General features: G+C 45.4%; 2 protein-coding genes across 6 annotated transcripts in view; one reads left to right on the top strand and one right to left on the bottom strand.

The window, feature by feature from the left end:
• Nucleotides 1–7,674, top strand: part of alcama (activated leukocyte cell adhesion molecule a) — a 60,712-nt gene extending 53,038 nt beyond the window's left edge. For 2 of the 3 annotated variants that reach the window (XM_035434195.1, XM_035434197.1), the window contains exons 12-16: nucleotides 1,291–1,420; nucleotides 2,226–2,255; nucleotides 3,963–4,077; nucleotides 5,137–5,260; nucleotides 5,697–7,674. In XM_035434195.1, the coding sequence (XP_035290086.1) occupies nucleotides 1,291–1,420; nucleotides 2,226–2,255; nucleotides 3,963–4,077; nucleotides 5,137–5,227 (366 nt within the window). In that variant the 3' untranslated portion in view covers nucleotides 5,228–5,260; nucleotides 5,697–7,674. The remainder of the gene's footprint in view (nucleotides 1–1,290; nucleotides 1,421–2,225; nucleotides 2,256–3,962; nucleotides 4,078–5,136; nucleotides 5,261–5,696) is intronic. The other variant, XM_035434196.1, reaches the window with a different exon arrangement.
• A 3,022-nt stretch (nucleotides 7,675–10,696) lies between these two features.
• cblb (Cbl proto-oncogene B, E3 ubiquitin protein ligase) overlaps nucleotides 10,697–14,252 on the bottom strand; it is a 75,287-nt gene continuing 71,731 nt past the window's right edge. Inside the window, exons 16-18 of one of the 3 annotated variants that reach the window (XM_035434457.1) lie at nucleotides 12,609–12,755; nucleotides 11,896–12,024; nucleotides 10,697–11,380 (exon numbers count right to left, since the gene is read on the bottom strand). In XM_035434457.1, the coding sequence (XP_035290348.1) occupies nucleotides 11,136–11,380; nucleotides 11,896–12,024; nucleotides 12,609–12,755 (521 nt within the window). In that variant the 3' untranslated portion in view covers nucleotides 10,697–11,135. The remainder of the gene's footprint in view (nucleotides 11,381–11,895; nucleotides 12,025–12,608; nucleotides 12,756–14,252) is intronic. The other 2 variants (XM_035434456.1, XM_035434455.1) reach the window with 2 other exon arrangements.

Genomic DNA, 14,252 nt, shown 5'->3' on the forward strand with positions numbered 1-14,252 from the left:
AAAATGGTACCGTGATTCTGGCAAGCTCCACGTTGTAATTTGTCACGATCAGTGATTCAAACATGAGAATGGTTGATTTTTTTATGCAGCCATGTCTGTGTATTATTATTTTTTAAATAAATTTGGTGCCCAATGTGGGGCTCAAGTTTGAATGGCCGATCGTCTGCAAACGCAGGCGCGTTCCTGCTGCGAACCCCACTGCCGATTTGGGGGAGCGTAGACATCCACGGTTCCCCTCCAGGCACCAGGCCGACCGGCGGGGCTTCATAGACAGCGATAATTGTTGGTAGGCACCGACAAATATGAGCCTCTGTCTGACTGGGCCCTCCCATACCCTGGGTGATCAGCGATTATGCGCTGTCCTGCGGAGCTGCCAGTCACAGTCGGCACTGGCACGGTCTGGCTTCAGTCTGAGTCTGTCCGGCTCAGCCATACACCTCCACATGGTGCTCTAACTACACGAGGCATCCAGCAGCTCCTCTGTGTCTGTTTTCTGAGTGCGTATTCAGACGCTTTATTTTACATTTTTACAAACTGTCTGGGAATTTTTATAATGATGACTAATTTCAGTTTTCTGCATGCTTGTTTCCGTTCAGGCGGAACATTGGCAATCAACAAACTGCAAACTGCCCATATTCATGCTAATGGCGCCGTGGTTATTGAAGCTATTCAAGTTATTATATGGTAGAAATAGATAAAATGATTTTATGATTATGTCTCTATTGTGTTCTGTTAATTTATAATCATGTTCCATTTCAATAGTTCAGAGCTCTGAGCAGTCAAATGTGTCGTCTTGTTCACTAAACTCTTCAATCAGACATCAAATTAACCTCACAGACTCCTCTCTGACTTGAGGACTTGACTTCCCAAATGCAGTGGGTGTGGTGGACAGGTGTTCAGGCAGCCATGATACTGAGCCATACAGTACTGCATAGTGACAGAGGTCCAACAACACCCCCTAGTGGTCACTAGTAGACCAACTTCATTTTTTAAAGATGATTGCTAGAATGAATGACGCACAAAAAAAGGTACAGCAATGAGTTCTGTTAGCTTGTAATATTTCCAGTTATTGGCAATAGCAATTTCATTGCAGTTAATCAGAGAGTGCTTCTATTCTCATCCTATAACTTAGCCTTCTGAAGAACAGGCCTGCTGGCTTGTTCATTGTAGTTCTCCGGTGCGGTTTGAGAAGGGCGCTCTTATTATTCAGGCTATGTGTAGGTCTACTTAAGTCCCGCGGCTCCAGATTCTGCTCCAGCCTGTGACGCTCTTCCATTTTCTCTCTTGCAGGAACAGAGCTCCTACGAGAACGGCAAGCTCACGCACAAGATCACCGTGGTGCCCACGGGAAACCTCACCGTGTCCTGCATGGTGTCCAACGAGCTGGGGGAGGACGTCAAGTACATAGACGTGTCGTCTCGTGAGTATCGGAGCCCCCTGCGAGCGCTCGCTCGCGCTCTCTGGCATGCAACCAGTACTAACAGGCGACCCACGGACCTCCCCTTCTTCTGCGGCTCCAGCTATCCGCGGGCGTGGCGAGCGTCTCTGCGTTTCGCGGCTGAGAGTAGTCATAACAGGGAGGTGGCGAGAGAGCGGCTAGCCTCGGGGCGCTAAGCTAACACGCGAATCACCTTCGGTTCCAGCGCTTGGGTTGAATAACATCCGCCAGCACTAACAAACGGCTTGCTCTGTACGCTGCACATCTGCTTCCGGGCTCTCGCGGATAGCGATTAGCAAGCGGAGAGAAGACAGGCGGATATCGACTGAAGGCCGATCGATGCGCAGTTGCGGAGGTAGACGGGGAGGAGGTGAAAGGTAATTCCTTCTATTTCCCATCATCTGAGGCGGCGACGAGTCTTCCCCATTTCCTAATTCCTTTCCTTTCTTTCTGGAGTTGGGGGGTCACCTGTGTGGCGATGCTGGACGCTTATCTCTCCATCCTGCCTCTTGGCCTCAGTTAACACTGTCTATTAACATTCGGAGAGATGCCTCAGAGAAGAGACTCCAATAATGCGCATCTAGCTTACCTCTCGCAGTCCAAACTCACCCGTTCTGCTGATTTCTAACACTACTACGGGGCACTTCACGCTTTCCAGCCTGCCTGCCTTCCTGGGGAACAACGGCGCCCCACGCTGTTCATTAAAGTGTTTATCGCCCCCTGAAATGACATTGCACTCAACTTTAATTTCTTTGACAGAAGTTAATTTTATTTTATCTGATTTCAGTATTTGAGGACGAGGAAAAGAACGGTAAAGGTAAGTTCTTTTCGGAACATTTATTTCCCCCGACGTCCTTTGTAAAGCTCCCATTCTGTGAACAGTACTTGATGGACAGAGTTCTATAATCTCCGTGGAAAGTTCTATGGAAGCATGCTGAATCGCACTGCAATCACACATTGCACTGCCAGCCTGTCCAGGCAGTCCTGGAGTTAACGAATGTGACCCGTCATCATAAACACCCAGATCGTTGTGGATTTAGATGTGACTCGCTGTCTTACCAGTACCATGGCAGAGTTTATGAACGTAACCTGTCATCATAAGAGTCAACTAGCCATCAGGTTAACAGATGTGACCTGTATAAATACCCAGGCAGTTGAGGGTTCCATCAGATATGACCCGTCATCTCAGTACCCAGGCGGTTGTGGAGTTAAAACGGATGTGACCTGCTTTCGTAAACACCCAGGTAGCCGCAAGCATAATTGGCTTGACCAGCAGTCTTAATTGCCTGGGCAGTTGTGGGGTGCAGCTGATGAGACCGGATTTCATAAAAACCCTGGCAGCTGCGGGGTTAATTGGATGTGAGGCGCGTTAAACTGAGGCCCCGCCCTGCCCCATCCTGACCGTCACAGAACCTCTCAGCGCACTCACCTCTCCGCCACCTCCGGCGGGGAAAAAAAAACAAAAAAACATTACAAACGTCAGGCTGCGATAGGCTATAAATAATACGGAGCTTCATTCCAATTATGTGTGATTTTGAGGAATTTTTGGATGACGATCAAATGTTTCTTGGCGCCGGCTTGGTTAATTGGCTGGTTCTTACTGACTGTGATGTGCTCAAGTGACTGGATCGTGTACAGAACCTCTGCCCAGGAGACAGAGGGGTGATGGACAGGGGTAATGAGGTGATTTCACCTGTGGAAGGTCCCTCCAGTGCACCATAGTCACTCAGCCATTCATTTATTAAACCAATAACAAGGTTTCTCATGATGCTCAGTCAGTTATATGTTATATCTCCCCCTTTATCGACGGCAGTAGCTCTGAAAGTACATTTCATAAAATTAATGTTTTTCGACTTTGATCTGGGAAGGTCTGGGGTTTATCCCAGGATTCCCTAGCATCCTAGCAAACCTTGTATGAGCTGGATTTTGAACGTACAAAATTCAGTGGTGAAAAATTGAGCACTTGAAGGGCGCATTTTGCTCAAATCCTTTTTACACATTCCACAGTGTGAAAGTGCAGACTGTTTTTAATTTAATGACATCAGCCTCTTCTTTCCCAATGCACAAAGCCTCGCAGATAAAAGTAGTGTGGTTTGAGTGCGGCTGGGATTTTCAATTATGAAAGTCATCTAATGTGTGATACAAGAGCACTCATTTCCAGATATGACCCTGGAAAACTCTTAAAACAGCCCTTGATGGTGCTTTAATGAAGGATGTTTTGTTCTTTAGAATTAGCGTCGGAACAGAGTGCTTAATAGCAGTCATTTGACCGAAAAGGTTGTGACAAGCCAATCCAAGCTCATTGATCGCGCTCATCTGCCTGTACCTCAGAGGAAGACTCTGAAATTCATTCATCTTAGTGCGATCATTGCCCTTTCTCTTTAAGGGCATCGGCAGAGCATTTTAACATCTCTTTTCAAAGCTGCACTGCTCAGCGACGGGAGGCGAAGCTGCTCGTAGCCGCGGTACGACGCGCAGGATCTGGAGGCGAGGCGGGCTTCAGTGTTCTCCGTTTGCTTCGCAGGCAAGGCGGAGGAAGGAGACGACCAGGCCAAGCTAATCGTGGGCATCGTGATCGGGCTGATCCTGGCTGCTGCGGTCATGGGTCTGGTCTACTGGGTGTACATGAAAAAGTCCAGGTAAGCCAGCCGTCAACGTAGCCCTGTGTCGCCCTAAACATGAAGTCACCATCTCACTTATTCACATCGGTTCCTGATCCAACGATCAGGAAATGTTAGTTACTAGTTTGTGTTGTAACTGCAATGAGTCTAAAGCAACCAGAACAAGGGTTGCACCATAAAAAGGGTTGCACTATAAATTTAGAAAACTTGAAAGTCCTGGAAAGTCGTGGAGGATCATGAGATAGCTTCCCATTGTCCTTCAAAAGAAGTCATGAAAAACCTTTTTTTTTTTTTTAAGTGAGGGAAACATTGAGCAACATTCATTCTCATGTTTAGCAATAGCAGTGTTACCAGTAAGATATCACAGAGACTTGCAGTAACTGTGATGCACAGGGAATTAGGAATCAACACTGTAAAGTTGCATAAATTCATGCTAATAGAAATTTGGGTTAGGTAGTCGTGTGTGCTTATATTGCCAACTTGCTGCCATCGGTTGACACATTAATTGTAGGAGAAGTCACTTGTGGCATTTACTCACCGTTAACGGAGAAGAGCATCTGCAATAGTCCATGAAGACCCAGAATATTTTAAACACAGGCAGAAAACATACAGCCGTTGGCCCAGCTGCTGAAACAGGAGAGGGAAGACTAGTGCTGAAAACAGGATCATGATCAATAAACCGTTTCCTTACCTGGAGAAACTGCTCCAAGGGGCGAGACCAGCGGAGTTAAAACTCTCACTCTCACCCATCATCGCATGCAAAAAAAAAAAAAAAAAAAGGCAAAAGAATGGGGACAGCTGTCACACTGACACTTCCTGAGCCTGAAAACAAATTTTTAAAATACAGAAAATATTTTTAAGGCGAGTGTTTCCCATTCCTCCCCCCAAATACACACATAGCCGCAAGCGTCAGATCTGTTCGCGGTGGCCCGGTTTTGTGGGAACTTGACTACGGCAGCGATGCCATGAATCCCGGAAACCAATGCACCGGCCCTTCAGACGGCTTTTAAAAGTGATGCTGAATAAACTGAGACCTGATTGGACGGTGTAACTAAGGGTGGGCTTCCCTCGCTTCAGACAAGGCAGCTGGAAAACGGGAGAGAAGGAGTCTGGGACCTCAGAGGAGAGCAAGAAGCTGGAGGAGAACAATCACAAGGCGGAGGTGTAGAGACGGACCCGCGGCACTCAAGGGATTAGGAAGGTGGGGCTCGTTCTGCCATTTTCATCTGTGTGTGTGTGTGTATCCACATAGCATATTCTGCGCTACAAGACAGGGGACGTAACATGCTATATGTGTAAGCTATATGTAGATATCAAGCTAAGGGGATCGTACATAACTCAGAGTCCGACTGAATTCTGGAGGGTTCATTCCTTTTTACTTTGCTGAAGAGTACTAAAAATTGGATGAACCAAAATGTTGATAATAATCATGTAATTACCGAAGAGCAGCAGCCAAATACTCTACAATGGCCGACCATGCCAGTCTAGGGTCTTCTGCTCTGGCAGACCTTTGGCATTCCTAAGCAGTTTTGTGCCAGCCAACTGACTTTTTAGCCTTGAGAATACCCTTTTTTCCCCCCAGTCTGCTGAGCCCTGAATTGTCTTAATTTTGTTTTGTTTTTTGTTTTGTTTTTCAGGGAAACAGTGATGAGTGGCCTTTTCACACTGGACTTACAGTTTGGGAAGAAAAAAAAAAAAAGAAAACCATCAAGAGGGCCATTTCTTTGGACACGGACATCATCCATCAGGCTTCTAATGCACAGCACGTTTCGCAGTAACTTTCACCAAAAGCCCGAGATGAGCAGAAAACCCTTAACCTCCTCTGCTGCCATATGAAAGCAAGGCCAACGGAAGCATTGTGTTGTATATGGATTCTGTCACCCTCCACTAAGTCATTTTTCCCGCTCCCTCCTCTCTCTCTCTCTCTCTCTCTCTCTCTGTCTCTTCTTCTCTCGTACTCTCTCTCTCGTCTTCCTGGTGAATGCTTGTTTCATGCGCAGTGTTTGTTAAAGTGGGTTTCGGCTCTATTTTTTTTTGTTTAAATGAAAACAGTTAAGCTCACTGTACACTTTTTAGGCTTATATGAATATATACTCCCCCCTGCTCGCGGCCAGGGACGCGGCTGCCACCCAGGACTTACTGCTGACTGAACGATGGACGATCTTTATTCTGCGGGTGGACCGGTGCTGACGGGGCGTACCGGATCCGAGAGGGGCCCACACCTGCTGGGACAGAGGACTTCACTGCTGTTTAAATCCTCCATTCCTCCACATCTCACCTCAAGTCTTTATATCCAACAGTTCAGCCTTTTTGAAAATTATTTTGATTTTTGGATGCCCCCCCCCCCCCCCCCCTCATACTCCACTCCATATTCCCAATGTCTCTATCACATTATAGTAGAGAAAATTCCACACCCGTTCCCAAAAAAGTGTTAAATCTTAAATGTTGCTGTAGGAAAGCATGCATTAGGCCATTTGCTTTCAGTGAACCGAAAGTTAAGAATTGTAGGACCCCAGAGTGCTGTAGTAAGGATTGTTAGGCTAATGGCTTTCTGTTAAATAAGGATCGGAAGGGTGCTGTAAAGAAAGGCAGTAAACGTGGTTCCATCCTTTTCCTCTGTCTGCTGTTTGTAAGGAGTCGTATCCAGGTCTTGAGCAGGGCTGAGGTCCCTTCCAATTCAGTCAATTCAGGAAGTGAATTAAAATTTGGTTAACAAACTGGAAAATGCCCATAGAACCTTTTGCAATTCATTAAATGAAGTTCAGTTTATATCCTGAACTGAAATGGAGTGGACCCCAAGCCTGGTCTTGAGCCTTTAGTACACCACCGGCATCAGATTGCTCATCAACCTTGAAAATTTTTATTTTTTTTGTTTTGTTGTTTCCTCTCCTTTTTAGAGCTGCATTATGTCTATAAACTGCTCACCTTGTACAATGCCTTCATTCATTTCCGTTAGTTTTCTCCCTGTGGTATGCGTCAGATTCTAGGCAGGTAGCTGTTCTGGTAGAAACAGTGCGGCTGTGCGCTCTGTAGTCTGAGGTGATGCATTGTAAATACATTGGATCTGAATGTCCCGTCTGAATTTTTTGGCTGTATTTAAACTGTGTGAGAAATGTAAGGTTTGCAGAAGACGCTTCAGTAGACGGCTCGGTAGGTGTACTCAGTTCACACCTGCTTCTATTGCCTTTAAAGTTTTAACACTTAAGCCGTTCTGTTCAAAGGTACTGTCCGATGGATAACGCTACTGGTGACACTTAAAAAAGCAGTGCTGTGTAGTGTGTGCATTAAGCTTGTTTGCAGCTTGATTGTTTTGGTTACACTTGTAAGTGCCTGTTTATACTGTTAGGAACCATTACATCGTACTCTTAGGAAATGTTACAATTATTTCATTAAAAAAGTTAATAGACAGATTGGAGGAGCAAAGCAAAGTTTTCTCTACCTGGTTTGCCATGTGTATTACTTTAGGAAAGGAGTGGTTATGCTTAAGTTAAAGACATACTTTATATGAATGTTAAAACCTGAATTTCATTCAAAAGAGCACGTGTACATTTCTAAAACAATGTAACGTTACTATTTGGAATCGGTAAAAAAAAAAAAAAAAAAAAAGTCTTAGTAGATAAATGTATTTATTAAGGCTTAAGATTCTAACAGTATAAAAAGTCCCTGAAAGTAAGGTGTGACTTTTTTTTATTATTGGGTTACTCGAAGGACATATTGTAGTTGCAGTACAGGAGGTAATTGTTCAAGAATTTTTGACATCATTTTATTTTTTGTTTGTTCCTTTGTTCTGTCATTTTTCAACATCAGGTCAGCAGTGAAACCAAAGAAGGTAAAATGAGAAGGCCATACAAGTATTGTAAATACAGACTTTTTCGTTTTTGTACTTTTGTTGAAAATAAAGTGTACATTTTGAAGAAAACAAACTCCAGAAAACACAGCCTTTTTGCTTTTTGGGTGTTATGCCCTGGTTTTCATTCGTTTGTAATTTAACTGTCACCACTGGATAGAAGGACCCTGTAAGTTGTTGCGGTTTATGGCGTATACGAATAAATAAATTAGACTTTACAAAATACGACTTCTTTGATAAAGACTGCACTTAGGCAGTTCTGGAGAATTACAGCACTTGAAATTTTTTTACAATCCAAGCGTTCATCAGCCGTGGAGAGTAGAAAAGCGCTATCGGGCCAACTTGTGTTAAAAGGGAACTGAACTGCCTCGTGACACCATGCATGGTCAGAACAAACATTTCCTGAGAAGGCCATAAAAACATGGGAAGGCAAAATGGTTATTTTATATGCAAGTCTGTTCTAATCTGATTCTTTCCCCCCTGGGAGAGAAGCATGTAGCTGGACTTTCACGGGATGAATTAGATAGAAGAAATAATGAGCAAACATGCCCTCTGTCGCATTTGCAGTTTTCGCTCAGTGAAATAACAGCATTAAGCGTCCACGCTTTTCCGGGCTCAAATTACACAAGATGTCGGCCACGACGCACGTCCCAGCTTTCACTCCAAACACACCTCGCGTGACACTGCAGCTGAAGGCTTTCCAATGGATCTTAAATGCTGATTTTACCGTGAGAAAACTAGCCATTAAATTCCCAGTAATCGGAATGCCGTCACAAAATGGCACGCTGTGGGACAGAAGGGACAAAAGCATTTTGTTAATACTGGCTTTTATAAAACTTTCACAAGGACAGATTATAGGTTACTTTTAATTACTGAACAATGAAAAAATATCAAGAGAATGCTTTAATAAAGTATAAATTAATTGCACACATCACTATCTTTTACATATCACAAAAGGCATTTTTGACAAAATTCCTCAAAAAAAAAAACGAAAAAAAAAAAACGAAAAGAAACAGAAAACCTCACTGCCACCTGAAGGCCACCGAACCCCTGGAAGGCTGGATGGAAGGACCCTCCATTTTCCTCTTTCAAGTTTAAGATGAGAGAAAGGAACCAGTGCAAAACAAAGCTTCAAGTTAATAATACAAAACCTGAACTTGGGAGGGCGGGGGGCAGACTGACGAACCGAAAACACGAAAGCGCGTAATGAACGCGGTCAGCTCCGACGGCAGACGAGCAAAAGGCCTGGCCGTTAACTGTCAGACGCGCTTCAGCAACAGCGACGGCAAAAACTCCCCGGCAGCCTCGCTTCTGGGGTCGACTGAGGACGCCGTGGGATCTCTGACCACGACAGCAACAGCAGTTTTCCAGACGCGGATTTTTCACTTTTGTCGGTAAGTTCACCAGGGGAAAAAATTCAAGGACAAGATTAAAAATGTGCATTGTTCCATGTGTTTAATAGCCTGACGTGTAGAGAGGGCACAATAAAGGTGCAAGTGTCCTGTAAACAGCCTGTGACCAGGCATGGCACTTAGCTCGTCTCAGGAGTATGGCATTTTAACTCTGTCCTGTGGTCAGTGTTCATGGGAGTCAGCCGAAACCTCTCCACACACGTTCGATTGTTCATTTAAAAAAAATTAAAACAGAATATTGTGGCGTTTTTCATCGTTTTTTTTGGCACATAATAGACACTATTCATTTTCACAACAGTCCTTTTTTGATTGAGGAGAGTGAGATAATGGCAGGGCTGGGTGTTTCCTTGGAAATCGCAGACGAGTTGCAGGGAAGCGGAACCTTAGGCTAATACATTCAGACGGCTCGGTTCCGCGCTGGAACAACTGAACCACACGGCGCACGGGTGATCTGCCGTTTTTTGTTGTACATTCGATTCATTTCTGTTCTGGGGCAGAGGAAAAGCACTTGTAACAGAGACAGCATATGCGTCAAGAAAAGTGCCCGAACCACTATCAGACCTGGCATCTCAGAGACGGGAAACAGCCCAGCAGCCTTAGGGCTCAAACATCATCTGCGAGGTCCAATGAACCGGCAAGGTCACTGAAGGGAAGTAGCATCACAGCCACTTATCAAAACTCCTCCCCGAAAAGCGACACGACCTCTGGAGAACCGACGCTGAGTGCCCGAAGCTTCGCGGGAGGTAGCTAAAAATGCTAATGTCCCGTGAAGTATAAACAAGTGAGACCAAAATAAAGCACGAGGGGAAGCGAGATGCCACTGACGTTCTGATTTAACGGAGACGAAGCAGTCGTGTTCAGAGGCCTCGCTTGTCTTTGCGGAAAAACGCTCGATGCGGAAAAAGATTCAGTAGTGAAGGCCACAGGCAAGAGAATCGCTTTCAGTTCTGTACACCTAATTCAGTCTGACCAAGGAATCGTCGTCTGGTCCGTTAAAGCGACACAGTAAAAAACGATATGATGAAAAGAAAGCGATACGTTCACATCCAAAGTTGTGTGTGTGTGTGCGCGTGTGCTTATGTGTGTGTGTGTGCGTGTGTGTGTGTGTGTGTGTGTGCGCGTGTGTATGTGCTTATGTGTGTGTGTGTGTGTGTGTGTGCGTGTGTGTGTGTGTGCGCGTGTGCGTGTGTATGTGCTTATGTGTGTGTGTGTATGTGCTTATGTGTGTGTGTGTGTGTGTGCGTGTGTGTGTGTGTGTGTGTGTGTATGTGCTTATGTGCGTGTGTGTGTGTGTGTGTGTGTGTATGTGCTTATGTGTGTGTGTGTGTGTGTGTATGTGCTTATGTGTGTGTGTGTGTGTGTGTGTGTGTGTGTGTGTGTGTGCGTGTGCGTGTGTGTGTGTGTGTGTGTGTGCGTGTGCGTGTGTATGTGCTTATATGTGTGTGTGTGTGTGTGGGACGGTTTGACAAGGCGGCAGCAGGACAGGGGTGAAGCCAGCGCTGTGAGGTCCACCGACCCCAGCTGTCCACTGTAAACAACAATTCATTTTTTCACAGGTTTCTAAAAAGTAAATGCGTCTCTTCAGTTCGACCCTGATTCGTTATGGCTAAAAGAAATAGCTGTGCATTGCTTCCCAGCATTCCTGTGGGAAAGGACATAGAATTATCTCCGGGGTTTCTTCACTGCGGCCACCACCCCGGCGGCCGTTGGCAGAAGGGGGCGGTGCGAACGGTAAGAGGGACCCCCCTCTCCCGCCCTTTCCCTCAGATTCCCAGCCCACCAGCAGTCTGAAGTCTCTTTAACCCGTTGGCCGTGGGCTACAGGTTGAGTCTGGGGGCCACCAGGGCAAACTCCCGCAGAATGTTCCGGGCCACGTCCACTTTGTTCTGCGCGATCATCAGGGCCCTCTTAACGTCCTCGAAAGAGTAGCCCTCGCCCATCAGCTTGGCGATCTTGGCGTCCACGTTCTCCCCGGCCGGCTCGTGGCCTTGAGCCTTCCTGTGATGCATGTCCGGAGGGGTCTTTCGGGGGAAGGGCTTAGGCGGCCTGGCAGGTGCCTGAACTGCACAGGAAAAAACAAGGCACACACTTCACTGGGACCAACTTCATTTATGTTATTATTACAATTTATAGTCATAACCATAAGCTCTGTATTAAAATAATCAACACCAAGTAGCAAAACACGAAATACACAGCAGACTGAAAACACGCCTTTTCACGCTGAATCTCAAATAATGCTGACATGGCTTTTCACGAGCAATGCCACGTCTAATGCTATTCCCTAGAAGCCATTAGCTACTAAAAGCATCACATTTCTCTCACCACCACCTGCACATACTGTGGCACTTAACGATATGCTGTAGGATTATATACAACTACTACTACTGGTTGTGAAACTGCTGACCCAACATTAGCGCTGCACTTTGACTCAACCATTATGTGCGCAAGCATGTAAACTGCACAAAAAGAGTCTGCTAAGTGCCTACATGTAAATGCAACGCAAACCAGCGTGCTTTGTATGCAACCAACCATTCCTCCTGGACTTATAGTGCCGCGTCGGACACGAGCGTCCGGTACCTGGTGTGGGGGGCAGCTGGTCGTACTCCTGGGAGGGGGACGCCCTCCCCGGGGGCTTCATGTTGTCCCCCGTCAGCCTTCGGACAGGGGGCAGGGGCGCCGTCCCGCTCAGCACATCGAAAAAGTTATCTGCAACCAAACCCATTCCCCAAATTCAGAAAGGGCTCAACACCGCATAGAGCGCAAAGGAACGGAAAGCGGAAACGATTGAGAGCTGTGTGGGTATATATACGGCGAGACTGCATAGCAATGCTAAAAGGTTTGAGAGCTGTGTGGGTATATATGTATGGTTAGCCTGCATGCAATGCTAAAAGGTTTGAGAGCTGTGTGGGTATATATGTACGGTTAGCCTGCATGCACAGCTAAAAGGTTTGACGGTCATGTGGGCATATATACAGCTAGCCAGCATGCAATGCTAAAAGGTTTGAGAGCTGTGTGGGTATATATGTATGGTTAGCCTGCATGCAATGCTAAAAGGTTTGAGAGCTGTGTGGGTATATATGTACGGTTAGCCTGCATGCACAGCTAAAAGGTTTGACGGTCATGTGGGCATATATACAGCTAGCCAGCATGCAATGCTAAAAGGTTTGAGAGCTGTGTGGGCATATTTCCGAATGTAAAGCTGAAACACTTGAGAGCTGTGTGGGCATATTTAAGGCCAGCGTGCGCAGCGGCCGTATGTGTTCTGAGTTGAGTGAAGGCAGCTGACTCACCGGGGGCGAGCAGGAAGTGGTCGTGTCCAGAGGACGGTCGGGCGGCCTGGGAACAGGAGGGCGATGAGGACGATTCGGCAGAGCTGGGCCGCGCTGGGGGTGGAGGTGGGGGCTGGGACGGGGGTGCACTGTTGAAGAGATCCTCTGCTGTGGAGATAAACCACAAAAAAAGAAAAAAGATTAAGGACACAGACCCTGAAGGCAAAAACAAAGGGGTGTAAATTGACACCCCTTTGCCACTAGATGGTGCCTAATCACTACACCACTAGTCCCACACAAGCTATTACAGTATTCTAATGAATTATACATTTTTTGACAAATTTTCAAATATGCTTCATTGATAATTAATTCAACACCAAACACACACTCATGTCCATGTTATAGAACACACCGAAACATTTTATGTCTAACACATTAAAACAGAACAAAGCAAGAAAAAGGCAATAGGTTTCAGAGTCATACACCCAGAAGCTTACTAGGTGTTGCTATATCTACAGTTTTTTTCATTTATCATATTCATACAGATACGGTATTAAACCAATATATATTGTATGGATGTAGATGGTGATGGATAGGAATGATCAGAATGCCACAGAAATACGGATTGATTCTCTAATTGTAATTGTAATTGTGAAGTTCCCCTTTTACCATAAACATCGCACATTCGCTATATTTAAAAAAGGAAAAAACCACAACCCAAAAGCACTGCTGCTTCTTGCCGATTCCCCCTAAACCCTATATGCAAATGCCCATATGTACTGCACCTTCCTCTACACCACAATCAGTTCCTGGTGTGGTGTTGTGCTCACAATTTGTGTGTTGACACATTTCATGTTGTGCACAATTTCAAATTAAAATAACTTCAAGAAGTTAATTAAAAGACTGTGTTGTAACCTGAACTGAATGTTATATGACTAGTATTTCAGCAGTCACATGCAAACCCTTACAAGAATCTGCTGACCTGAGCAGTGGGGGTGGACTGTGATGTTATCTTAAATACGTGCCAGTTTAGAGTCAGGCACCCTGGCAAAGACTGTGACAGAATATGTAGTGTACCACACACACACACACACACACACAAAATGGCACCAGGAAGCCATTTTAACCAGCCTGTTCAGACACTGTGCACCGGTGTACACGTTTTTTCTGAGTGATAGTATTCACAACAGATCACAAAATATTGTTACACTAAAATGTAAATATGAAATATTGGGGAAAATGAATCAGCTACAGGCTGACTTCAGCTGTAAGTACATTGAAGTACATGTTTTAAGTACATTCAAAATAGAATCAAATTTTTACCTATAGTAGTAACAAGTCTAGTATTATGTACACACACACACACACTCAAAAAGTTAATTCCTGAAAAAGGACAAAATTTCAAATCCGATTTGCATATTGTTTAGATGTTCGTGTCAAGGCAAGCGCTACCTCGGCAACGAGTGCGTGAGGCGATAAAACCGCACTTGAAAACAGGAAGGCCTCGGATTATTAAGCTGCACTGAGTCATTCAAACAGAGACCCAGAAGAGCAAAAGCCCAATTACAGAGCCTGTGAGAGCTCGCAGGCCAGCTGTTTAATCTGGCTACTCTACAAACACCGAAGCCAAGCAGGGCTGGCCCGAGGCAGACAGGGGGCTGTGGC

The sequence above is a fragment of the Anguilla anguilla genome, chromosome 9, assembly GCF_013347855.1.
Source record: "Anguilla anguilla isolate fAngAng1 chromosome 9, fAngAng1.pri, whole genome shotgun sequence".
Lineage (NCBI taxonomy): Eukaryota > Metazoa > Chordata > Actinopteri > Anguilliformes > Anguillidae > Anguilla > Anguilla anguilla.